We start from the raw sequence: 26,826 nt of genomic DNA on the forward strand, positions 1-26,826 counted from the left end.
GGAATGACAGAGTAATATGACAGGAAATGAGGGCAATCAAGAAATGGGTCGAAAGAAATGTAAGGCCCAGTGTCAAATAAAGCCTAGCTCCTAAGGGGAGCGAGAAATCAAAAATCAGCTTACATAAAAGGTTAAAGAAAACGGATGGCAGACTGTGTAGGCAAGCCTCCAAACCACGACGGATGAATGAGCAGTAGGCAAATTTTTGGACACACATGGAAGGGAGGCACGCATAAGACCCAGGCACCACCAACCTGTACTCAGCCAATACAGGATATGGTGAGGTTGTGGGTCAGAGGTAAGAGGGCATGGTTTGGTGGCGGGGAGAGGAGACAAATCTATTTTTGAGGTTCCTGCTCGGGCTCTTTTAGGAGAAGTGTCCTGTTGGGATGACATACTACCCAAAAGAAGCAAGCTGAGTTGGAACCACTAGGTGCATGCCATGAGAGATAGGGAGAGAGAAAGAACCCAGACTGTAGCAGGAAAGGGTGCCACGGCAGACAAACAAACAAAATACCCTTCTTTGTCTGGTGATGGAGGGATGGCACACAGACGGACCATTGGTGGTCGGCAAGTACACCCAGATTAGACAAAGGACTAAAACAGTAAAATCCGGTCATGACAAGCACTATAAAAAGAGATCTTTGTCGTGAACAAAGGAAGGACAGGGGACGATAACCATAACAAAGGAATATGAAGTCAAAAAGATATACCAAGAAACAGAAAGAAACGAGTGTGAGAGAAAGAAAGAAAAGAGAAAAACCAAAAAGAAAATAGATAGAGAATTAAAACGGCAAGCAGGCACCAATAGATTGATTCCCTTTCTTCCTCACAAAATCATGCTTTCTGTCAAAACCAAAAGGAGCCCTTTGTGCATCAACCATTCAGGTCTGTTTCCCTCATGGTAGTTAATTTTCACGGCAGGACTTTCTTAGGAGATTAATTACATTGAGAAGAAACATTCTTTCCTCCTTGGTTTTGCTCCTATGAACCAGATTTAATCTGACTTCTTTCTCTTCTGATTAACCCATATATATTACCATTTGTTCCCTTTGTTTTTTTTGTAAAAGTGATTATTACTACTGTGATTATGTTTCTTGAATAGAGATCATTTGGTCATTTTCTATTTAGTAGTCAGGATATTTTATTTTGTTATTATTACCATGTTTGTCTGCCACAACTTATCTGAAACAGCTCTGCTTGCTGCAAGCATGTTCCTGGCAAACAAGGCATAGTTTGCACACAAACCGGACCAAATTGAGTTGTAGTTGGACCGGTCCTAACTCCCTTATCCAGAAAACTTGGGCCTAGTGCAGTAGGAAGCAGCCCAACACTACAAGCAAAGCCCACCACTTTACACCTTGTAACCTAAACACATCCCTAATCCCCTTATACTCTTTAACCCTATCACATGGAACCCTAGCTATTACTACATCAAGGTCCTCATAATCCTCCACCCTCGGAATTTATGTAAACATCATGAGGTGTTCATTTACTTTGATATTCAGCCTTTTTATATTTATTTATCAGTATTCATTTCATTCAAGAGGTCACCCTTGATATTTAATATAATAAGACCATATAAGCAAATCAAAATTCAAGATTAAAATCAGCATATAACACTCTAAGAGACCAATATGATCTTTATTCTTTAGCTTATTTCTTTAACAAAATTAAAGAATGAATTTTAATTAATAACCGATTCTAAAAGGGAAAAACAAAATTATAAACCTACACGACTAGATCATAAATTCTAACCAATTTTCTTGCTAACTAATTTCTTTTTGATTTGTTGTAAATAATAAGAAATTTTAACGTTTCAAAAATCGAAGATTAGGAGAAAAGTGACATCTCTCATAGCCCATGATTGAAAATGACATGAGTGGAGGATAATAGATTCGACTAAGCAAGCAACACCTTCTCATCCACGTATTTTAGCTTTGGACCTAATAAGGTTTGGTTATGTTGGAACCCTATGTAGGGGTCAAATTAGTTCTTAGATTTATAACTAAATGGCGATGTCGATTCCTTTTTCTTCCTTGATGAGTAATCGGCAAAAGCATAATGGATATTAAATTATACCATAAATCTAATGCCATAAGATTTTTTTGACATAACTTGTTATGATGAGTATATAATAAAATAAAAGTGATGTACATTAAAGTAATACCATTCAAATATAATTTGCCACCTTAACCAATAAAATGGCAATGCTTGACACACACACACACACACACATATTTGAAGACGTTTGACAATTAGTTGATTTTGTAATATTATGTTATATAAGGTTTTTGAATTTTCATAATTTTACGCATCATTAATTTAATATATAATTTAGGTTGTATATTTTATACGTGGCTTCCAGTTAACTTAATTGGTAAAATATGGTTTAATTTGCAATGTAGCTAGACTTATTTACCATGAAAATTATCATTATTTTTTTTACAAATATGCATGTAAACTAATTGATTTTTTTTTTTTTTTAAAAAAATTCTCACATGGAACTCCATATACTGAAATCAAGCACTATTCTTTTGTTATTATTATTACTTTGATAAAAGTACTATTTTGGTTTATAAATTTTATCAAAAATTTATTTTTCATTCTTAAAATTTAAAAAGTTTTTTTTTCGTTCATAAATAATTTAAATTTTTTTATTCCTATTTTTGTTTCTAAAATACTAATTTTTTTTATTTACAAAATTTGAGGATGAGTTATATTATTATTATTTTAAAGTTTATGGTTGAAAAAAAGCAACTTTTGGTAAAGTATAAATATCAAAACGGTATTTTTAATTTATAATTTTTTTTTTAAAGAACTCAAAATCTCATCCTCTTGAGTCTTGAGTGACATCCCAAATTCCTTTGTCAGATACCATGAAAAACAAACCAAACCTGTAAATGCTGCAAACTCCCTTTGATCTGCTCTCTCTCATGGGCCATGGCTACCCTTTCTCACTCTCACTTCCTAACCTTCCTCTCACTCCCTTCTCGTAAACTCTTCTTACCTCCACAACAACATCTTCACTAGAACAAGCTACACTGCGAAACCCAGGAACACCCACCTCCTAAACAATTTACAACTTGTGCTTTGTCAAATAATTGCAGTCTTGAACCATTTCATGAACGTTTTTTACATTTATAGCATTGATTTGTTGAGATTTGGGTAACTTGGTTACAACTCTCCTTCTGCTAAAGATATAGTCTTCAGGAAAATGATGAAGTTCCATTACCCATTAGACTTCAGCTGCTGTTACAACCTCTGGGCATTGTTCACGTCAAGTAGAAGGTGATAGAAAGTTGATGGGACAGCCCCTAGTTCATTCTCAAAGACTTGGTTCTCTTGTAGAGGCCTCTAGCTGGACCTTGGTCAAGGATGAACAAGAGGGAGGATGGTTGTCTACTTCAGTCCTTCGCCTTTGCTCGAGTTCTTTGGATCGGGCTCGCTCATGTGGGCTGGAGCCTTTAGGTTGGGCCGTATTCATCTCCTTTTTTACTTGGGCTTGTTCTCCTTATATAGCAAATTCGGACCTACAATATGGACATTAATAACACATATTGCCATGGGTTTTCATCCCTCATGGACTCTTATTATTAGTGAATATTTTGGGTTCCAATAAATATTTGTAATGGGTCTTTGAGCAATGAGTTGTAATATTAAAATAATAGCATAAACTTAATTACTTCAAAATGCTTTTGTAAATAACTTTTACTATTTTTGAAATGATGAATTCCATATCATAAGTAATGTTTATGGTTCCCGATAATCACATCATAATTTAAACGGTGAACTTGTAGGATGAATAATTACCATGAGATTTGAAAAATAAATATTATGAATGTTGTAATATAAATAGTGAACATGGGTTCTTACTATATAAGTTCCATGGGTTTATGGTATGAGATAAATATCATAGTTTTAAGATAAAATAACTTTTCTTGAGCTCCTATAAGATGATTGCCATAGATTATAGTAATGTTTAAGAAATTGAAACATTGTTCATCATTGGATTTTTAAGTGAAATAATTATGACATAGTATATTTTTGCCAAGTGCTAATAATCTTGGGCTTTTGATAAAATAGTGCCAACATAAATTGGACTTTTAATATTGCCAATGAGAACTGGGCTTTTTAATGTTGCTAGTGAGAATTAGGTTTTTTTGATGTTGCCAGTGAAAATTGGGTTTTTTTTATGTTGCCAGTGAAAATTGAGTTTTTTTGATATTGTCAGTGAGAACTGGGTTTTTTGATGTTACCAGTAAAAATTGGGCTTTTTGATAAATAATTTTCCATGAGATTGAATCATGGGCTTTGATCAATTCCATTGATAAAATTTTTTTGCATGTGTTTGAATCATGGGCTTTGATTGTGGATTTGAATTCTATTGATAAAATTATTTTGCCATGTATTTGAATCATGGGCTTTTCAAATATTGTTAAGTATAAAAATTCTTAGGTTTTAGAAAAGAATGGGATTTTAAATTGCTCAATAAAATAAATAATTTGGGATTAGGCTTTACAAAAAAATATTGGGTCTTATAGTGTTTTATATTTGTAGCCCAATTTTGTGATGGAAAGAAGAATGGTTGTGAGCTAGCATAATAATAGTCAAAAATATTTAGGGAAGCCCAATAATTTGTGGATGATATCTGAAAATAAATAGGTGTTATTTAAATAATTTTAGTTATGAAAAAAATGTACCCTAACAATATATAAATCAATTACAAACTCTATTTTTTGCAGATTGGCAACAAGGATGAAAGGAAGTTCTTTTTAGTAGCTGTACTATGCAAACATTGTAAACGGGACAATGTGTCCTTGGGACGACTGTTGCAACACCTGTGTCTAACTGTAGGTAAGGCTTCACTATGTAAAATATTTTCTTGTAAGGCTTCTTTTGATCATATGCCAGTATAAAAAATATTTGAGACGTATAGCCGGTGCCTATTTTCTTGTAAGTCTTCTTTTGCTATTTCTAAAAAACATGGCAGTATAGTTTCTCAATATATATATATATATATGGCAGTATAAAAATAAACAATGCCAGTATATTTTCCGATGAAAAATATAGTGAGGAGGGGCTGATCAAATGGTTTAAGTTAAAACTGATGCGACTACCTTAAGAGATTTATGCAGTTTGATCATCATCTCTCCCTCTCTTGAGTTTTAATGGAAAAGTTGAGAATAGAGAAGAATGAAGTGCTAATGCATTCACAAACTTGAAATCTCTCTTTTTTTCCCCAAGACCACCCATTTCAAATGTGAGAAAGACTGGAATTTCTTTAGCCATCTATACCTCTCTCGAGTTTTAATGGAAAGGATGAGAGAGAATGCTACATGAAATATAAGAGAGAAGAGAAGTTGTTGGAACTTGCAAGGTTTATTTGCATAAATGGTTAGTTAAAAGAACAATAATGACTGTAGGAACACAACACGAACTTATGTGGGTTAATTAAATAAGTAATGCAACATTACTTTCGCATCATCCTACCATAACATATAATTTTTTTTAATGTAAAACCACTTTCACGTGATTCTATCACAATATATGATTTCTATGAGTTTGTTTGGATTGAACTTATTTTTGCTGAAATTGAAAACTGAAAACTGAAAACACTGTAGCAAAATAATTTTTAAATATGTGAAGAGTGTCGTGGGATCCGTGAATAGTATATGAATAGTGTTTTTTTGTCCCCTGCACAATAAAATCATGTGATATTACTATTCACACACAGGAAAAAAAAAAGTCTGAAAATGCAAAACGTAAACACCACATTCAGTTGAATCCAAACGGGTACTATATATGAATTAATTACAACAATTACTTGAACTATTATGAAAAACAATAGTGAGAATTTTTGTATCAATTGACTTTATTCATATCATTAAGGTATTGATACTATTAATTTGTGGCTCATAAATTTTTATATAAATACTAGCTAGTATTGCGCACAATGTACATGTTTTAAAACATTTTGTGAAAAATTACACCACAAATTTTTTATAAATACTAGGTTATATGAATGAATATGAGAAGAATTGGTATATATACACAAAAAAATTTTCCCTATGAATGAAGCATGATCAAAACTATAAGAATCCATTAACATATAAAAAGAGATTCACATTTAAACTACATGAAATTTATCCTATGTACAAAACCTAATCAGTTTGATGCAAAAAAAAAAAAAAAAAAAAAAAAAAAAAAAAAAAAAAAAAAAAAGAAGACAAAAACAAAAGCAAAGAAGACAAATTAATACATATCTGCTAGGTTGATAAGTAGGGCGGGTAGAAGAAGGGACTTTAAAATTTTGGGGATGGTGAATGTGACTACACGGAGGAAAATAGAGAATATATAAACTTGGAAGAAATTCATTTGATATAGAATTTTTAAATTGAAAATTATTGATAATGGCGTATTAGGAATAAAAATTTCATACTTAATATTAAAAAAATGACTTAAGTATAGTACTTCATATACAGTTTCTTAGGTTCCTCTTTTAAAATTCTGTCACGTGACTATTTAATAAATTAGCAAACTCCGTTAGAACTCTTGCATTCCCATCGGAAAACTCATTTACAATTAATTAGACTTGTGTTAGACTCAGACCCATAGAAATCAAGCACTTTTGGTGGGAGAGGACGAAGGGGCTGTAAATCAACAATTACTCATTTACAAAAGCCCAATGTTCCAATCAATCTGCCGTTTACATCCTCCAAAAAATTACAATGCTTTGAACAAAAGAATCCGTGAGTGAAAAGCCCAAATATGGAAAAAGAATTTTGTATCAAATGATATCACGCCATTCATATCAAAATCTAATAAACGAGAGACATGTGTGCAAAATTAACTACCCACTAACACATCTTTCAATTGTTAGTGGGTTAGTTATTTTTTATTGACATGTCTCACATTTATTGGATTTTGATATGGCTGACATAGTATCATTTGATACCAAATGCCTTCTCCCAAATATGACCTGAAATTTTACAAATTATAATTCAATTACAAGTCCAATATGCAATTGAGTGTCTTCTGTAGAGGATTGTGGCCTTCTCTTGAAAACCAAGAACCCTATCGATTTGGAAGATGGAGTTGATACCCATGAACAAGAGTCCAATATTCTTCCCTTGATTGTCTTCTTTAGAGGCCTTGGTGGGTGTGGCTATATTTGTGGCTTGTGTGGTTGGACTTTTTGCACAACTTATGGTGTCGTGGTGGTGGTGGAGGTTTTAATTGAGTGTCTTCAATTGGCGCAACCATGTCTTTTAAACTTAACTTTTTATTATATAGTATATAATATATGAAATGATATTCTCCTTTGCTTTCAAGATATTTTGAATAAAGTCTACTATTGTTTCCTCTTAAAAAAAAGTATTTTGTTTTCAATCAAGAAGGCCCTTGGACATATGTTACTTTATAACCCATTATGTAGCAATTGCTGCATATTAGTATGCAGCAAATCCTTTCCCTTTTTTAAAATCGTAATGTAAATTAAACAAAATATTTTAAGTATTGAATATAGATTATAGCCAAAAGTAATGTAACTCAACTAGTCAGCACCTCATGATGTTTCCAAGACATCAATGATTCAAATTCTCCCTCCTTCATTCTAATGATAGAATTATCAAAAAGAAAATATAGAATATAAAATAAATACAAAACTTATTCTAGCAGTTTAAATCTGCCAAGACTATCCACTCTGGTCTAATATTTTAAAATGTCCTGCAAGCAGTTTCTTGATCAAGAAGCCAACCTTTTTCATTTTGAAATTCAGGAAATTGGGTAGTCTTGGAATCATCTTATGTATCCTCTAGCAATTGTTTAGCACTCTCTCTTTTCTTTTTTTCTTTTTTGGTTTATGTAGTTTGAAAACAAGATTCTTTTCTTTGAGAGAAGAAAACAAATTAATTGCCACTACTCACAAAGCGCTTTGTATTTTAAGTATGTTGTGATTTAAGACTTTTATTAGCTATTTGTTTATTAGATTGATGAAACTGGTTTGCCCCTGACATTAACCCCATTGTATCGTCATTGACGGGCTTCACATTAGAAGGAATGGTTTAATGTCAAATTGTTAATGGTAACTACATGATCTTTTAGTAACTTGCACTCAAATTGTTTGAAAAATTAATATCTTAAGTGTTCTGTTTTTATTTTAAAAGCTGATTTTGTACCATGTACATTTTGCAGGCTAAGTCATATGTATAGCATGGATGTCAATACCGTACCGTACCGGCCGTACCGGCCGGAATATACCGTACCGGCCAGCAATCCGGTACACTCGACCCCCCTGTTTCGTACCGGAAAAAATACCGGCCGTACCGGCCTCGTACCGGCCGTACCGGCCAATTTCGGGCAATACCGGCCGGTACCGGGCGTACCGGCCGGTACAGAAAAAAGTTTTTTTTTTTTTTTTTTTTTTTAAGTTTTGTAATTTTTGAATTTTTGTTAGGACAAAATGGTAACTTATTTGTATTAATTTATTAGTATTATTTGTTTTCTTAGTATGCAATGGTAACTTTTAACCTTTCTATTTTATTTTTTTTCCCTATTGAGGAAATGTTTTATGGTAAACTTTTATATTTATTATAATATATATATACACACAAACACATACATATATATATATATATATATATTTATAAATATAAAAAATAGCGGTAAACCCGAAACGGTACACCGGTATTGACCGGTATCCGAAATATATCGTACCGGTGGCCAAACCGGTATGACCTCCGGTACGGTATTGACATCCTTATTGTATAGTCCACCCTATATTACTTACATGGCTTCACTATCTAAGGAGTTCAATATCTCTTCTCAAAAAAGAAAAGAAAAAAAAAGTGTTCAATATCTACATTGATCATAGTCAATATTTTAGATCGTTGGCTTCTTTCTCCTTCAGGTTTGTTTCAATTTAGTTTATATCCTCCTCTTTTTTTTTTGGCCTAATCAACAAGCATTCTTGTATTTTACAACTTCGAAAATGCTCAATTAGTAAATTCTATATATTTGTCTTTCTTGTGTAGTATTTCTAAAATAATCAATAAAAGCTTTGAATCTTGTGTATTATTTCTAAAATAATCAATAAAAGCTTTTCAAATACTCACATAAATAAGGTTATCTTAAAAAAGTTAATACTTTTTAGAACCAAAATTTAAAAAGAAAAAAGAAAATATACATAGCTTAATTAAGAAAGAGAATGTAAATTTATGTTTTAATACATCAATGAGGTCATCATCTGATTTGATATAAAATACATCTCGCACTGTTGTAACTTTGATATTTCCTTTTTATATTTATTTATCAGTATTCATTTCATTCAAGAGGTTATAACTCTTGATATCCAGTATAATAGACCCATATAATTAAGCGAAGCAAAATTCCAGATTAAAATCAATATATAACACTCCAAGAGACCCATATGACCTTTAGCTTATTTATTTAACAAAATATAAAGAATGGCTTTTAATTAATAACCAATTCTAAAAAGGAAAAACAAAATTATAAACCTGTACGACTAGATCATAAATTCTAACCAATTTTCTTGCTCACTAATTTCTTTTTGATTTGTTGTAAATAACAAGAAATTTTAACATTTCAAAAATGGAGGATTGGGAAAAATGGCATCTCTCATAGCCCATGATGAAAATGGCCAAATAACATGAGTGGAGGTTAATATATTCGACTAAGCAAGCAACACCTTCCCATCCATGTATTTTAACTTTGGACCTAAGGTTTTGGCCGCCTTTCCTTCAAAAAAAAAAAAAAACCTTTGGACCTAGGGTTTGATTATGTTGGAACTCTATGTAGTGGTCAAATTAGTTCTTTGACTTATAACTAAGTCCATATTTAAAATGGATCCTCACTAGACAACTCTAAGAGAGCTAGTTGCAATGGTGAAAGCACCATGGATATTAAATTATACCATAAATCTAATTCCATAAGATTTTTTGACACAACTTGTTACAATGAGTATATAATAAAACTATAAAAGTGACTGACATTAAAGTAATACTGTTCAAATATAATTTACCACCTTAACCAATAAAACAACAATACTTAACAGAGTGCGCACACACACAAATATGTATTTGAAGATGTTTGACAATTAGTTGATTTTATAATATTATGCCTATAAGCTTTTTTAAGTTTCATAATTTTATGCATCATTAATTTAATTTATATTTTAAAATTGAATTTAGCCTATTTAGGTTGTATTTTATATACGTAGCTTCAAATTAGCTTAACTCGTAGAATATGATAAAATTTGCAATGTAACTAAACTTATTTACCATTAAAATTATCCTTAATCTTTTTACAAGTATGCATGTTCAACCAATTGAATTGAATTTTTTTTTTTTTAAGTTCTCACATGGAACTCCACATTAGTGACTACTATTCTCTTGTTATTATTATTATTTTGATAAAAATATTGTGGTTGCACGATTTTCCTGGCCCAACTTCAGTTGATCAGGCCTTGGCCCAAAGCGCAACCCACAATAAATATTTGTAGAGGATGGGTCAAAGAACTTAGTTTCAGTGAACCTATTCGGTCTAATGCATGGACAGTATTGTTTGCAAAAAGAAATAAAAACACAAGAATGGATCTTTTTCCTCTGATTCTATTTCTTCAGTTTCCAATACAGTTTTTCCCGTCCATTCTTTGAGGGACTCCTCTACATTATATAGTTCTCTTCCTCTCATCTCAACCTTACACCTGTCGATCATCTAAGCATCTACTTGAGCACCTGTCCCATCAGACGCCCTCATCAGTCCCTTTGTGAGTTGCAGAGGCCGAGGCGGTACTGTTCAGGTGTCTTTTCCTCATTAATGCGGCCAAGGGGGTGGTTGGGGCGCAATTAATGTGGTGGTAGCTTTCCATGAGATATTTTGGATTTTATTCATTTTATATGTTGGGAGGATGAACTGAAATAGCTGGAGAGAGTTCCTCGTCTGGGATTCGTGATGTCCGAGGAGGAGTTACTCCTCGGACAAGTTTCCCTGGCGTTATTGGGATTGAGTAGGGCTTCATATGTGGTTTCCCTTCGAACAGGACGCTCCTCGGACGGGCCTGAATTTGGAATAGCCCATTATTTTTGGGTCGGGCCCCACAAATACTATTTTGGTTCTTAAATTTTATCAATTTTTTTTTTCATTCTTAATTAAAAAAGTTTGTTTTTGTCCATAAATAATTAAAAAAAAATTTATTCCTATTTTTGTGTCTAAACCATTTTTTAAATAAAATTTAAGGATGAATTTTATTAATACTATTGTGTTTTTTTTTAAAAAAAATTTTATTAAAGTTTACGGACGGAAAAAAACAACTTTTTGATAAAGCTTAAATATCAAAACAGTATTTTTAATATTTAATTTTTTTTTTTAAAGAACTCAAAAATCTCATGCTCTTGAGTCTTGAGTGACATGATTGACATCTCATACTCCTTGTCACAGAGTTCTCGCAAAAAACAAACCAAACCTGTAAATGCTGCTTACTCCCATTGCTCTGCTCTCTCTCATGGGCCATGGCTACCCTTTCTCACTTTCACTTCCTAACCTTCCTCTCGCTCCCTTCTCGTAAACTCTACTTGCTTCCACAACAACATCTTCAGCAGAACAAGCTACACTGCGAAACCCAGGAACACCCACCTCCGAAACAATTTACAACCTGTGCTTTGTCAAATAAAAAACCCAGGTTTCAGTTCCTAATATGCTTGGTTTTTGTGTGTGTCTGTTTCTTCTATGGTTTTTCTTTTGTATCTGATTTATGGGTTTTCTATTTTTTTTTTTTGTGTGTGGGTGTTTTAGTAGTAGAACTAGAAAGGTAAAGAGCAATGAAGAACTGTGCAATGACATACAGCAATTTCTCACTGAGTTCGGGTTTCCAGAGGATCACGTGCCTTCCACCAAGGAGCTTTCGCTGCATGGAAGGTAAGGTTCTTCAATTCTTTCTCTGTGTTTTTGCTTCTAAGTATTTCTTTGCAATTCATTTAGGTTTTCTACTAGGCTTTATTAAGAAAAGAAGAATAGTAGTAGATTGATGTGTTACTGTTGAGTTCTTTATCTCCCACATGTTTGAATTTAATTACCCTTTTGGGAAAAGATAATACTTTTGGTGCTATATTGGTACATGCAACTATTTTTTTTTTTTTTTTTTGGATAAGATATTGGTACATGCAACTATGTGGTTGAATTTAATTGGAGAACCTAAAGAACTGAACCTAAAAATTTGTCCCAAAAAATTAGTATGTTCTAACATGGTAGTGAGAGAAGTATTTTTGGTTAATTACTAAATGCTTATAGAAGAGGGATAGGGGGCCTTATTTATGTCATAGAAACACATCTTAATTAGTCAACCATAACTGAAATTTATGATGTTTTCTTAATAGGTCATTTAACTAGTTCAAAAGGCCAAGATGAGTTTGTACAGAGTGGAACATTGAGGAAGACCTAAAACTGACAGAGATTATGATTTTTGATAGCATAGAATGGCAGAGAAGAATAAGTCTTGGTTGTTGTTGTCATTGTCATTGTAACAAATTGGTGGAAATGATTATGCGATGGACTCCTTAATCTATACATATTATGAATACAATGCGAATCATTTAATAATCTTTCTACAAGATCAAGGTTTTGTATAACTTATCAAAAAAAAAGATGAAGGTTTTTTATGTATCCATCTTGAGCTAAAAAGTAATATTTGTGCTAATATTTATAGGAATGACCTTGCAAACATTGTTAGACGGAGAGGATATAAACTGATTAGAGAGCTTCTTGCTAACTCAACAACATCAAACAACGATGGGCTTGATCCAAAGAAAAGCTTTGATGAAAACCAGGGTGCAATCGGTGATCACGAACATATATTAGCAGGTTTATCTCAGTTTCTTTTAGTGTTATTCAATCCTCATTGTAAAGTACCTCTGGCTGTTATTTATACCCTGTTATATGTTAAAAGGTCAGGACAAGAAGGCGAATACTTTGGTTGTCGAACACATCTCATCAACTGATATCTCCACCGTAGGGAACAATTACATTAGTCCAAGTAGTGATTTGGATTTCAACTCTGGTGACTTTAGGAGCCTACCTGTAGAATCTTCATCCAATTTGTTTTTGGAAGAAAAGGTATCGCATAGAATAAAGGGTCATGATGAGAAAGTAAAAGATGTGGCTGAAAATGCTTTCTTGTCAACTGAAGTTTCCACCATGGAAAGTTCAAGCATCAATTTTGATCTCAACACTGATGAAAACAGCTGCATGCCTGTAGAACTTTCAGTCCTGGAGGAGAAGACTTCATCTAATTTGCAAGTTGAGGACAAGAAGGTGAATAATATGGTTGAAGATGTGGCCTTTTCAAATGAAGGAAAGAAACATTATTCCTGGAGTTCAAATCCAGATTTCAATCCCACTGACTTTAAAAGTATGCCTATAGAATCTCCAATCAGTTTGTCCTTGGAGGAAAGGCCCTCATATAATTTGAAAGATCAGGATGAGAAGATCAAGAATAATAATGTACCTCTCTACTCTAGTGAAGATTCTCGCATGCCTATAGAATTTTCAGAGAACTCATCCCTTGAGGAAAAGGTGACAAAGTTTATTCAGAATGGGGATTTGGATATGATTGAGGGTGAGATTCTCTATAAACAATAGTTTTATACTCACTTCATCAGTCATTTTTTTTTTTTTGGCATGTCAGTAGTCCAGACGCTGGTGTTGATTTTGACATAAAAGTATAAGGTGCTTGACTCAACAATATGAAATATATTCCAAAAATTGATGGGGGGATTGGTTGGAGTTAAGTGTTTGACATTTATTCATGTGTCTATCATCAAAAACAGAAAAACCCCTTGAAATGGTATCAGAGGTGTCTCATCTGCCTATATACTTTCACATCTTGCCAACCTTTTCTTAATATGTTCCCTCCTTGTTCCCTATTAAAATAGTGAGGATTTATTTTCCTTTTGCTCTCCTTGTCCCTATGTTTTTGTGAATCCTAAAATGCGATAATTTTGATGGATAGCATATGAAAACATGTAGAGGAAACTCACTCAGCATTTGAGCATATGAGTAAGGTGACTGCTTGGAAGCTAATAAGTCTGAGAAGTACCTATATTATAAAGTTGTTTCAACTTAATATTTGTTACTTAACAGGATCCAAGATGTTAGGCTGATGGCAATCTTTGTGCTAACATGTTGTGATGGTGTAGTTGCGAAGTTCTAGGCACTTTGGACTACCATAATTGGAGTATTGCAGTTCCCAAGCTGTATTACAGACCATGGTTTTCACTACAGTAAAACAGGCCTCATATGTTGGTTCTGCAAACAGTATTTGTTTGAATGATGTACACCTGATGAATGGATGTGCAGCACCTTCTCATTATCTTTATCATGACTAGGTAGTGTCACTTACCGCTTAGAGTTTTACAGGAATAGCTGGAGACAGTTCTGCAGTACATTTTTATTTTTCATAGTGTTAGGTTCATAGTTTTTTTTTTTTTTTGATAAGGTGTTAGGTTCATAGTTGATGAAGCTGTATTTATCGTTTTTGGGAAGAAAAATTATAATAAGTTTTATAAAGTTGAAAAGGGTAAAAGAGAGTTAATTACAGCTAATAACCCTAAACTATGGGATCATTTGCAATGTGCTCTTAAATTTCAAACTTCTGCAATTAGCACCCTGATTCGAGATTTATTTGTAATTTCTACTACTCATCCAAATTATAGTGCACACTGATAGATTAATGGACAACTGTCCATCATAAATTATGAATACATTCACAATGTTTACCCTATAATAAAAGTCTTCAATTCACACCCTAATTTGAAATTAATCTACTCACTAGTTGGACATTCTGGACACTGATTTGGATAGTGGGTAGCCTTAAAAATTAATCTCGAATTATGGTGGCGAATGCAAAATTTTGTAGTTTATGATGCACATTACAAATGCCTCTATCTTTCATAGTGGATATTTGCAATTAACCTTAAAAATATATTTCTTAATACCTTTAAAATAATTCCCTTTGTACCATAATACTTCTTTACTTTATTTCATGTTAGTAAAAGAGGAGTGAACATAAGAAAGATGATCAAGAACACCTCAACTCTGAAGTTGAAAATTCCAAAAGGGGTTGAATATCTTTGCCATCTTAATAGTTCTAGTATACTATTTATCAAAAAAAAAAAAAAAAAGGTTCAAGTATACTGCTATTGTTGCTTTTTTTTTTTTAATGTCCCTGTTACCCTGTAGATAATTTTTCAACCACTATAAATAAATTGGTTGTGTATATCTTTTAGTCATTGTATTTGTCATGATACCATTTTGTATTTGTCTTTATAGAATGATTTCTATCTTGAGATTGAATTTGTTAACTTTTATTTATTTGGTGCCGTTGAATATTGAAGTTGAGTATGTGGAGCTGCTTGATGCTCAGATAATGCCTATGGTATATTAAATGAACGTGTTGCTGAAGAAAGCAAGGAATTTATCCAGCCGCAGAATTTGGTAGTGCAGCCTGCTGAAGAGCACTCTGGAAATTCGCTTAATGGAGGGAGTGTTGGCAGTACACTGACATCCAAGGATGTCACTCCTGCTGCACTAGTCACTCAACCACTTAGGTTAGTAACTTAGTATTCTATAGCATATGATAAAAGTGCCAAGACCTGCAACTCTTATTTATTTTCTTTTCTCAAACTGTTATAACCATTTGAACAAGTTTCACATGTCTAATTTCATGAACACTAAATCATGCTATTCGTAATTTCTATTTAGTTTCTTCATTATGTAAGCGACACTTTTACTTATTGATTTCAATCCATTAATTTATCTTGAAATTTTGGCATATGTTGTGAAGAATCTAGAGGTGCATATTAGATGAATTGTTCTTTATTATGAACAACAACAACAACATTAAGCCTTAGTCCCAAAATTTTGTGGTTGGATATGGATTCTCAACAGACTAGTCACGGTTGGCCACATGTATTCTTTTTCTTCATTTTATTCTATTTTGAAATCATACTTTCCGTTACTTTCTTAATTCACATATCCTTTTTTACTCATTTTATTAATTAAAGAAAAAAAAAATCCTCTACCTTTTTTCATTCTTCGCTGAACTTAACCAGACCATTATAAGCAAATTTCCCTTGTCTTTTCTCATGAAAAACACTTGATTTATAAAATTTCATTCCTCAATAATCCCTTCTATGATTACCAGAGCCCTTTTAAATAGGCTTTGAAGGAGTAAATTAATAAGAAAAATAATCCAAGTACAAAACATAATCTCACATAATCCTCAGCAAGATTAAAGTCAAGTTCAAAAAGAAATTTAGTTCAAAATGCAAAAATAAAATCTGGAAGAAAATCTGAAATGATTTTGCTCCTTGCATCATGGTTTGGTTGTAGTATTCCAAACAGTTTGTCTCTTATGATCACATTGTCCATTTGCCAACTAACATCAAATTGGTTATATGCCAGTGAAAAAAAGTGAACATATTGTTTCATTCAACTTCAGTCGATTTTCTATTTTTCTTGCTTCTTTGTGTTCTTTGGCTGGTTATGGGTTTTAATTTTTTCTTTGACAGTATTTCTTTGGTGTTTAAAATCTTTATAGGGACGATCACGTGTCACCTGGACTATTAATGACTGCTAAGCTGGACAAAGATTTGGACACAGGGGTCACACTTATATTGTTTTATACAAAATCAATTTCCATTGGCTGTATGTTTGACATTATTCCTTAACTTTTATGTTTTCTGTGATACAGAGTAGCATAAGGGAGAGGCAAGCTGATATTAATCATCTCAAGTTCATGCTGGTAGTAATCTTAACGTTTTTTTTACCCATATTGAATTTTGTCACATATAAAATAAATGATTTGGCTATTTACTGTACTTCTTGTTCTGATTAGCATCAGAAGGAGTTGGAACTGTCACTGTTAAAAGAACAGATCGGGAAAGAAAAGGTATATGAGCAACTCAAAATGATTATGTTTAAATGAGACCTTGCCAAGTGGCTGCATTTCATTTTTTCATAGCATTCACAACATTAAAATTTCAAGATTGGACAAATTGAGTGCTGACACACATTATGGAATCATTGATGATTTCTGATGGGGCCTTTTGTTTTCTTTTTTCTCAACCTTTTGTTCATGCAACGTTACTTTAGTGATTTATCATATGAACATGGAATTACTGTAGTTGTCCCCCAAACTTATTAATGACACTCAAAAAAATGTTGCACCTCCACCAGATGCATAAGTTCTAGGAGCCATCTTGCTTACAAGATCTAACTAAAAAGGGCACTGCAGGAAAACCAAAGTAAAGATATTACTGCTGCAAAATATAAGTATAAGAAGGATTAAGTTAACATCTGATTTTTTCCTATATCCCAATGCGTGGTCTCCATGGATTTCATAAATTATAGGAACATAATGAGTCAATTGAAGATATACATTTCTTCGAATAAATATTCATAGTTCAAAGCGACATGAAATCTTAATTTTTAGAAATGCAGTTTTTGATGCAATAACTACCTATTTTATTTTTGCATTTCACTTCTGGCCAGCTTGCTTTGTCTGACTTGCAAACCAAGGCTGAAGCAGAAATCAGCAAAGCCCAAAAGCTTATCTCAGAAAAAGATGCAGAATTACAAGCTGCTGAAGGAAGTCTTTCAGGACTAGAAGAGGTACCGCATATAACATTTTGCTTGGACTGATTTTGTGTGTGTGAATGTACTTATACAGTCACAGTGCAGTCACTGCAGTGTCTGGAATTGTTTCTGAATATGGCAAGGCAGTAGTCAACTTTCATGATTTATGCTTATATTGCTGGAATTGAAGGATACTTTGTTGGAATACTTCCTCTTACAAATTACAATACTCTTCCAAGCTCTTTATTATTTATGAACTAGAACCCACAAATTGAGAGTATTTTGGATTCCCAATTGATGCCTCCAACAAATGGTGAAACAAATCTGAATGGAAGTCTAGTGGAAAGAATATCTTAATGTAGCACAACACATTCAAGTAGCTCTCCAGCAAACTTGGACTCTTGTTGGACATGCATCAATCACACAGTGGATATGTTGACACACAATATGGAAAATGAATTTGATAGTTCAAAATATAGATATTATAGAAGCATATAAGAAGCAAGATATAAAAGTAGTGATATTATTTTACATTTTCACATCAGAACTATCCATTCCAATTATTGTTTGTATACCTTTTAACTGACACAATGTGTCAGCAACATGAAATTGGAATCTGCTTGGACTTTGGTTGAAACTATATGCCTGCTGTCTGGGATTGATTAATTCCCCTGTTGTTTTTAGGTTTCAATTCAATACTTTGGGGAGGGAGAAATTGTGGAGGTGTCAGGTAGCTTCAACGGTTGGCATCAGCGGATTAAAATGGATCCACAGCCATCATCAAGTATCACAGACCCCAATGCCTCAAGGTCTTTAATTTTTTGCCAAATTCTCTATTTACAACTCAGCATTACTGTCAAGTTATTTTAATTTTCATAACTAGTTTTTTCCAATCTAGGTTTCAGATATTCAACTTGTTTTATCTTAGTAGGTTAAAAAGAAAAAATAAACGACTATTTTTTTTTGAGTGATGTTTCCTTCATTACTTGAAAAGGTGTTTGTTTTATGTTGTCATTTTACTCCCATTTCAGTCAAGCCCACCCTTCCTCTTAAAGCATAAAGCCCGGCAGGTCTTAGGCTTTAATGATTTCTAAAAACTCTGGAAATTTGTCAAAAAAAATATAAAAAAATAAAGGAGTAAAAGGTCTCAAGAAGAAAATCATCAGGTAGAAAGTGACATAAACATGTCTGTGGTATCCAACTAGATGACTAATGCTTAATTGGTCAACCTTGACATGCCAGATGCTTGTGGTGTGACTGTCATTAATAATATGAACATAGAAAATAGTGTTTGAGTCAATCAATATGTTTTTGTGATGGACCACATTGGCATTGCACTTCCTCTTAGCACACTAGATGCATCTCTTCTGGCTCAATCTTGTGTATTAAGAATAATAATATCTTTTATATATTTGCTGCTCAAACTTTGATTAAATAAATAATGAGCCTACTGTGATAACATGTTCTTCCAGGAATTCTAGACTTTGGTCAACCGTGCTGTGGCTTTATCCTGGAACATATGAGGTGTGAACATCTACTATCTAATTTCTGTAGCAATTGCTGATACTGATGTTTGAACAGAATTAATTGTTTCAGCTATGAGGGATTTTTCCTGATTTTAGGAAGATTCCTAGTAGTCATTTGTTTGGATTTTGTGAAGTCATTTTATTAGTCACTGCTATAGAAGTGGTGAAACTGCTGTCTGATATTAACATATAATATATTTTCTGTTAAAGAATTCATAACTTATTCCCTAGAAGCGACATCCTGTTTATTGCAGATAAAATTCATTGTAGATGGCCACTGGAGGACTGATCCTCGGAGAGAGTCAGTTACCACGGGTACCATATGTAACAATATTCTTCGAGTTGATAAATGATACAGTTTTGGCTGGCGGACATTTTTGCAATCCATAAGGTAAATTCTTTTTACTTCCTCACTGTTCTAATAAGAGTTTTGATTCAAAGTCATAAAGCAAGTGCAGTGGGCTTGTCATACTCGCTGGGAACTTAACTTTATGGAACTGTCTCAGACCTTAGCCTTACATCTGAAGCACCATTACTGTATGCCAACTCTTGTAAAATTATGCATGGCCAATCACTAGATGGTTACAAGTAGAATTTTTACCCAATTTTATTGCAATTTGTGATAGTTTTCAATAATTTTTAGAAAATTTACTTCTCTTTTTAAACTAATTTTCCTACCTAAACTAACAATGAAATCACGTGGTTTAATATCCTCCAATTATGTTGGCATCAAAAAGGTTTTTGTACATAGTTTCTTGATTCATGGTGATTTTTGTATGGATTTCGTATGTCTTTGCAGAGTTGTCATATTCCAATCCAAGAATGTTTATTTGCTTCAAATAGTTAGTTGAATTCTGGTCGTATATATATGTGTGTGTGTGTATTTCAATTTATGCTTATTATGTTGGGGTTATTGGTTAGTGTACAGAAAACAATGATAGATTGCTTGGAGTTCTGTACTATCCAAGAAAAGATCAAAGCTTAAAGCCACGTAGGTAAAAGAAATGGAATCAGGCCTTCAAGACCATGCAGATTTTGGATTGATGTTGCTATCTTGTACCATGAATATTAAGGTCCTTTTGCCTGTATATATATGTGTGTGTATTTCAATTTATGCTTATTATGTTGGGGTTATTGGTTAGTGTACAGAAAACAATGATAGATTGCTCGGAGTTCTGTACTATCCAAGAAAAGATCAAAGCTTAAAGCCACGTAGGTAAAAGAAATGGAATCAGGCCTTCAAGACCATGCAGATTTTGGATTGATGTTGCTATCTTGTACCATGAAAATTAAGGTCCTTTAGCCTGTTATGTGCAACGTTTAGTATTAAACTCTTTTACCAAGTTCAAGTGATAGCCCAGCAGTAATAACATTTTTCGCAGTGCACCATGTCTGTGATTTGAATTCCACCCCTTCCCTTCCCGCTATCTACCTATTAAAAAAATGTTTAGATTTCTTTCTGTTTTTCTTTCCTTTTATACTTATATTTTCCATGTTCACTTGGTAAGCCAGCATACAACCTAGCAAGAAATCAGGTGGTTTCCATCAGAAATCCATAATGCTCGTGAAATATTGATGCCCGAAAATATTGGGAGTTGCAATTTTATGGCATTTCTGGAAAGGTTGAGAATTCTTAGGTTAGCATTTTACAAGTGGGAAATTTGATTTTTAGGACAAAAAGTTTAGAATGTGAAAAATATTTTTAAAATTGTCTCTCTAAAGTTATTAATCCCACTTATCAAAGCTATTTTGAGCTTATTAGAATTTTGAGGGGCTTTTCTGATAACCCTTGGTACTTGGTAGGCAGCAAATGGGGCCGAGATTAGTTGGCCTAATGTTGTGGCAACAGATCAACCAATAAAAAAATGAAAAAGGGCAACAAATCAATAAAATTATATATGATCTCCTATCCAGCATGACTTAATGCTTCTGCCTTTACCAAATAGAGGGAGGTGCCAAATTTGTAGTCAATAACTAGAGTAAAATACTACTGGGTTTCATGTTTGGTGTGCTAAATTCAATCTCTAATCCTTACATTTTTTGTTAGGTGATGACAAAGATATTATAAATTATACTATATAAATCTTATTAAGATGTGTTAGTTTATAAATACAAAGTGAAAAATTCATAATGAATTTATTTATTGATTTATTTTTTTTGTGGATAAATTCATCATGAATTTTATTTATTAAGTTGGCGATGTGAGTTTCCAAGTACCTATATAATACAAAATAGCATTTATTGTTATTATGATCTTGTTAAGCCACATCAATGTAGCATTTCAATCTACTTTGATCCATTTAGTTCATTTTTGTCCAATTTGGTCCCAATCGGTTTATTTCAGTCTATCTGGTCTACTTTGGTTAATTCGGTACAATATGGTCCTATTCTGTCTATTTCTGTTCATTTCTATCCAATTCGGTCCATTTCGTCCCATTTGAGTAAAATTCGGTCCACTTTGGTCTATTCGGACTACCTTGGTCTATTTCGATCCACTTCAATCTATTTTAGACTAATTGGGTCTTAAATTTATAAATTGATTTTTTTTTTTTTTGGTAGGTAGCCTTTCTAGTTTTTAGCTCAGAAAAAATATTCTCTTTAATTTTTAGGTTGAAAAGTATGAAATGAAAATGTTACGATTTTAAGCTTATATAGTAATTTAAACTTAATGTAACACGTTACATATGTTCCATGGAATAGGAGTGTAACATTTTTTTTTTTTTTTAAATATTCTTGGATATGTTCAAATTAGTTAATCAATTATGGTTTTTTTTTTTAAAAAAAAAAAATTGATAACATCTTCTCCCTTTAAATTTAAAAAGTATTATAATTATGAAATCACTATGTATTGTTATTGAATGCAAAATAATTAAATAACACATGCACTATTTAACCAAAAGATTTTACATTATTTTCTTATAAAATAATTATATTACATTTTTCTACATATTGCCTGTATCTGCGACTAGTTTGCAGTAAAATTTGTAGTAATTTTGATATTTTTTTCTTTGGGTTTGGTGGGTAGGAAGTGCATAGGTTAAAGTATATTATCATTTGGTACCATCGTTGACTTTGCCCTCCCCTAACGTTAATAAAGCCAATGCCTTGCCCTTGCGTATGGTCCGACATGAAAATGTCATGCTAAAAAGATTAGTGGGGAGATGGAGGTTCGTGTTGAGACCACGTGTTCGTGAGATGGAGGTTCTTATAGACTCTTTTTTTCAGTTCAGTTGGCGTGTCTCTTTCCTCGCCTTTCCTATACTTCCTCTTCTATCTATCTTCACTCTCTACTTTCTTCTTCTTCTTTCTAGTCCAGTAAAACTAGCTACTATACTCCTATTTTGATAAACTAAGCCGACAAAACTAGTGTAAACTCTATTCACTTTCTTTGCTATCTTTGTGTCCAGAAAGAAATGTCAATACTCAATGCCTCTGCTGCTCTTCGTATGAATTTTACGTCTCCTCCTCTGCTTCCTCCCTCACCAACTTTTTCCAAAATCCATTCTGACACATTGGCTACTACAAGAATAACAACAAGAAGAACACTAGTTATCAGTCCATCTTTTGCAGTGAAGAAGGAGACTAGTGAACCTCTTGATAAGGTAGAAGAAGAAATGGAGGAACCCCGTGAGACCCTGTTGTACTCTTTTACTCCTTTGCCTTTGTTCTTTATGGCTGCTCTTCCTGGAGGTAAATGTTGTTACCATCTTCTTTTCAAAGCATGGGTGAATGTATGATTAATTTGCAAAAAACAGTTCTATGGATATTGTATATTCCTTGTGTACTAAGCTGCGCTTCTCTTTTTCAATGAATTTTATTACTTTTCAAAAAACTAAATTTTGAGGTGCTTTATATTTTTTAGATGTTGGCTAGGGGATTAATGTAGAAGTAGCCCAAGTAGGATTTATCAGAACCGTACAAAAAGGTTTATGGTTTGGTTTCTTGTGTAACTATTAGTAATGGCGGTGCTCATAGAGGATCTCGCTCCATCAATTTTCGGTGGAATGAATTTTTTTTCTTTTCTTTTCATTGTAATTTTGAGTCTAAGGGTGTTGGAGGATAGGATGAAGAATCCTAGTTTCTTAGAATAACTTCAATATGTGCCAAGGTTGATATGGGGAACAGGGCACGGGTATATATACTAGAGATGAGACTGGGGAGCTTTATTTGGTGAATTGTTGAAATTCAGGTTTATTTGTTTGAAGTTGAGCAAGTTGGCAGTGGTACATTTTAGTGCAATACTTTGAGGAAAACTTCTATGTCGTGTTAATAAACAACACACTAGTATTAATTAAATTAAGTGTTCTTCCTTGTCCATTTTAATCCTTGAATAACCAGCAATCGCGCTGATATAATTCAAAGAAATAAATAGGAACCAAAAACATTGTACCAGAGGGCTGAGAACATTGTATGTTCTGAATATGCTTTCTGAGTCCTCATTACACTGGGCATAAGATTAAGTCAGCAACAACCTCATGGACGTTTTTAATTTTTAGGTTCTGCTGGTCACAATTGTTAGGTCACTTGGAGGAGCAGCACCTTTTCTATTTTATCTTCTAATTGTATATAGGTTTCAGCAAGTAGTGGGGATTTCTATTTTTATTTTTATGATGAATGGGTATTTTGTCCCAATGGGAGGGAAAGCTTCAATCCAATGACCTTATTTTCATAAGATGTGGTCCTAGCCAAGTAGGCAATCCCTTTGGGATTTTGCAAGACTGAAGTTTTTACTTTGTCACAAAGTATTAGCTAGCCTACTGCAGAATTCATCTGCTTGTAAAGCATATCTAGAAATTCTTTTGCATAAGCCAGATGGTTAGTTATTTATGAGCTTTAACATTAGCCTGATATTACTTGGTAAAAGTCATGAGACATTAACATCTGAAAAACATAACAACATTTAATATATGAATTACAGCTGGTGCTGTGAGATCTCTGTTTGGGCCTTTTGTTGAGCTTATTAAGTCATGGAATCTTCCTGGCTGGCTTGTGCATTGGGGTCACCCTGGAAACATGGTATATGAATTTCCTTCTGTTTCCCTCACTCTTATCTTACAAAATATAAACCACAAATTACTGCAAATATCACCAACGAGTTTTGGGTTTAGAGTTACATCATCTAATTGTCTACTGTTTGATCCTTGAGCCTGTAGGCAGTTGTGCTCTTTGCCATGGGTGGCTATGGAACATATCTAGGTTTCCGTATACGTTTTTCTGATGATGTGGTAAGAAACTAATTAAAATGTTTTCTTATTGTAACTAAAAAATTGATGCTGGTTCTGGTGCCATGATTTATTTTGTTGACATGCCGTACTTCATCAATTCAGGAGGAGAAGGCTATGGCCAAAGACTTGCACCCAAAGCTTCTAGCTGGGATGTTTTTCTTCTTCGCTCTTGGAGCAACTGGTGGAATAACAGCTCTACTCACTTCAGATAAACCCATCTTTGAGAGGTACTTCTAACAATTATGTTATATATACACACACACACACGCACATACACACATCATTCTAACTTAGAACAGGCCCTCTTTATTTGATTTAGAGAAATTGAACTTTACATGGTTGTTTTGCAGTCCTCATGCTGTTACAGGTTTAACTGGCCTTGCTCTCTTGACCTTACAAACCACATTACCTGCATTATTTGAGGTAATCATGATTTTGAGGACCTGAATTCTATGGTTTTTCTTCTTTTTATATCTATTCCCAGTCTTTTCAATCTCTTATTTTTCTTTTTCACATTAATCATGCAGAATAATCCAGGATTGCGAAATGTTCATGGTATCTTGGGTAGTGGGATTATGACATTGTTTCTTGTGCACGTTGCTCTTGGACTTCAACTTGGGCTCAGTTTTTAATCACACCTTGTCCATGCCTTGTCCTCTTGGACTCTATGTCAATCAAAATTGTTTATAATGCACATTCTTTTTTGAACATTTGCTTGTTAACAGTGAAATTGTTTCTAAGGTATAATTTGACAGCAATTTTTGGAGGATTTGATCAATGAGATTATTGTGATTGCATGAGGCCTAACATAGATTTCTAGGCTTAAGAAGCAACTTATCTATTGATCCCCCACCTCCCCTGGCGGATTAGAAATTTTGGAAGTCCCAACTTCGGTTACCATTTAAGATGGAATTACTAGTAGATTCAATAAGCACTAAGGGAACCATGGTTCCCCAAAATTTTAAACAATTCTTAAATATATACTTATATATATATATATATATATGTTGATTTGATTACTTAAATTTATTCAAATAGAATCTCAATCTTATAGTAAATATGACAACAATACAAGCTCAATTTCAAAATTTTATAAATGTTCAATTCATAGGAAAATGACAAAATTCTATGTTGATAATCAAACTATAACAATACTCATTTTTTGGCTCAGGACAAAATGTGAATTATAACAAGGCAAACAAGTCACTTACTCGAAAAATCACGTCATGACAACTAGGCAAGTCGCCGTTTCCCAAATTCTTCTAAATTCTACACTCACCAACCACACCAAGCTCCAAAAGGGCAACTTATGGTTCATCTCTAGCTTGGGAATTAGGATATCATAATTTTCTCTTGGCGCAATTGCACTTTTAGTCCCTACATTTTGACCTTTTTCCATTTTAGTCCCTACATTTTATTTTTTCCACTTTTAGTCCCTAAACCAATTAACGCGGAACATTTAAGTCCTTGAAACACTGTTCCGTCACCAAACTACCGGAGAAACTGACGGATTAATAAAATAATAATTAAAATTCACTGTAGCACTGACACGTCAGCATATAAATTAAAAAAATTAATTTATTAATTTTAGTTAAATAAAAAAAATAAAAACAGAATTAAAAGTATTTCATTATTGTTAGCAACCTAAATCAGCCACCTAAATCACAAATCGGAGTGAAAAAATCAGCAAAAGCCAGCCAGCCAGCCACCACAGCCCACCCACTCAGCCACTCTCCATAAACCCGCCCAGCCACCCACCGCAACCCCCAAGCCATCCCAAAAGCCCAGATCGTTAAGGAAAAAAAAAACCCCACTCACTCTCACCGATTCCAGGTCAGAGATCTTAGTGACGGCATTTCTAGTGAAACCAGATCCGAGCAACGAGCGACGAAGCGGCGATGACAAGGCTCACCTCGGCCCCCTCGCAGCGACTTCTCCGACGACAAAACGGGCCAAGATCTGATGGTGGTGCCACCAGAACGAAGGCAGAGGGTGCCGACGGAGTGGAGGCGAAGAGCGGTGAAAGGTGCTGGCGAAGTGGATTGAAGAGTGGCGTCACCGATGGGTGTTGTCACTGGTTTGGGCAAGTGTGAGAGAGGATGAGTAAAGTATGAGAAAGGGGGAGAAAGAGTTGGGTATGAAAGACAGTCAGCTGTGATATTTTTGTAAAATACGTTATACTTGTTTTTCTGGTAAAATATTTTACAAGTTTTTACATACAAGGTTTTAGATTTTTTTTCCAAATAACCTTACTTTGCTAACAATTTCGTTAGTTTGCCGGAGAATTTTGGGGGGTTTTGGTTTGTTTTTCCTGTGGGTATCTGACCCAATTTTTTTTTTTTGAATTTGTTTCCCAAGTAGATTTATGGGTTTGAAGGTTAAGGTTTACTTTGTTGGAGATCGGTTTGGTTGTTGGGTTTATG

At 33.5% G+C, this 26,826-nt stretch overlaps 2 protein-coding genes across 5 annotated transcripts; both read left to right on the top strand.

Moving 5' to 3' along the window:
- Positions 1 to 11,417: 11,417 nt before the first annotated feature.
- LOC126691900 (protein PTST homolog 3, chloroplastic) lies at positions 11,418 to 20,559 on the top strand. 4 transcript variants are annotated; one of them, XM_050387226.1, is made up of 13 exons: positions 11,418 to 11,701; positions 11,818 to 11,937; positions 12,725 to 12,879; positions 12,965 to 13,633; positions 15,440 to 15,623; positions 16,616 to 16,679; positions 16,769 to 16,819; positions 16,913 to 16,966; positions 17,569 to 17,688; positions 18,337 to 18,461; positions 19,125 to 19,176; positions 19,433 to 19,569; positions 20,100 to 20,559. In XM_050387226.1, exons 1-12 carry the CDS (start codon positions 11,532 to 11,534, stop codon positions 19,529 to 19,531), a joined length of 1,863 nt encoding a protein of 620 aa, XP_050243183.1. In that variant the 5' UTR covers positions 11,418 to 11,531; the 3' UTR covers positions 19,532 to 19,569; positions 20,100 to 20,559. The 4 variants fall into 4 exon arrangements, with proteins under 4 accessions (XP_050243183.1, XP_050243180.1, XP_050243181.1 ...); XM_050387223.1 differs by having other exon boundaries at positions 11,419 to 11,701; positions 11,815 to 11,937; XM_050387224.1 differs by having other exon boundaries at positions 11,419 to 11,701; positions 11,815 to 11,937; positions 20,107 to 20,559.
- A 1,797-nt stretch (positions 20,560 to 22,356) lies between these two features.
- LOC126691901 (uncharacterized) lies at positions 22,357 to 25,210 on the top strand. The gene is made up of 6 exons (XM_050387227.1): positions 22,357 to 22,868; positions 24,097 to 24,194; positions 24,332 to 24,403; positions 24,506 to 24,630; positions 24,754 to 24,826; positions 24,931 to 25,210. The coding sequence occupies exons 1-6, from the start codon at positions 22,592 to 22,594 to the stop codon at positions 25,033 to 25,035; spliced, it is 750 nt and encodes a 249-aa protein (XP_050243184.1). The 5' UTR covers positions 22,357 to 22,591; the 3' UTR covers positions 25,036 to 25,210.
- The last annotated feature ends 1,616 nt before the right edge of the window (positions 25,211 to 26,826 follow it).

The sequence above is a fragment of the Quercus robur genome, chromosome 7, assembly GCF_932294415.1.
Source record: "Quercus robur chromosome 7, dhQueRobu3.1, whole genome shotgun sequence".
Classification (NCBI taxonomy): domain Eukaryota; kingdom Viridiplantae; phylum Streptophyta; class Magnoliopsida; order Fagales; family Fagaceae; genus Quercus; species Quercus robur.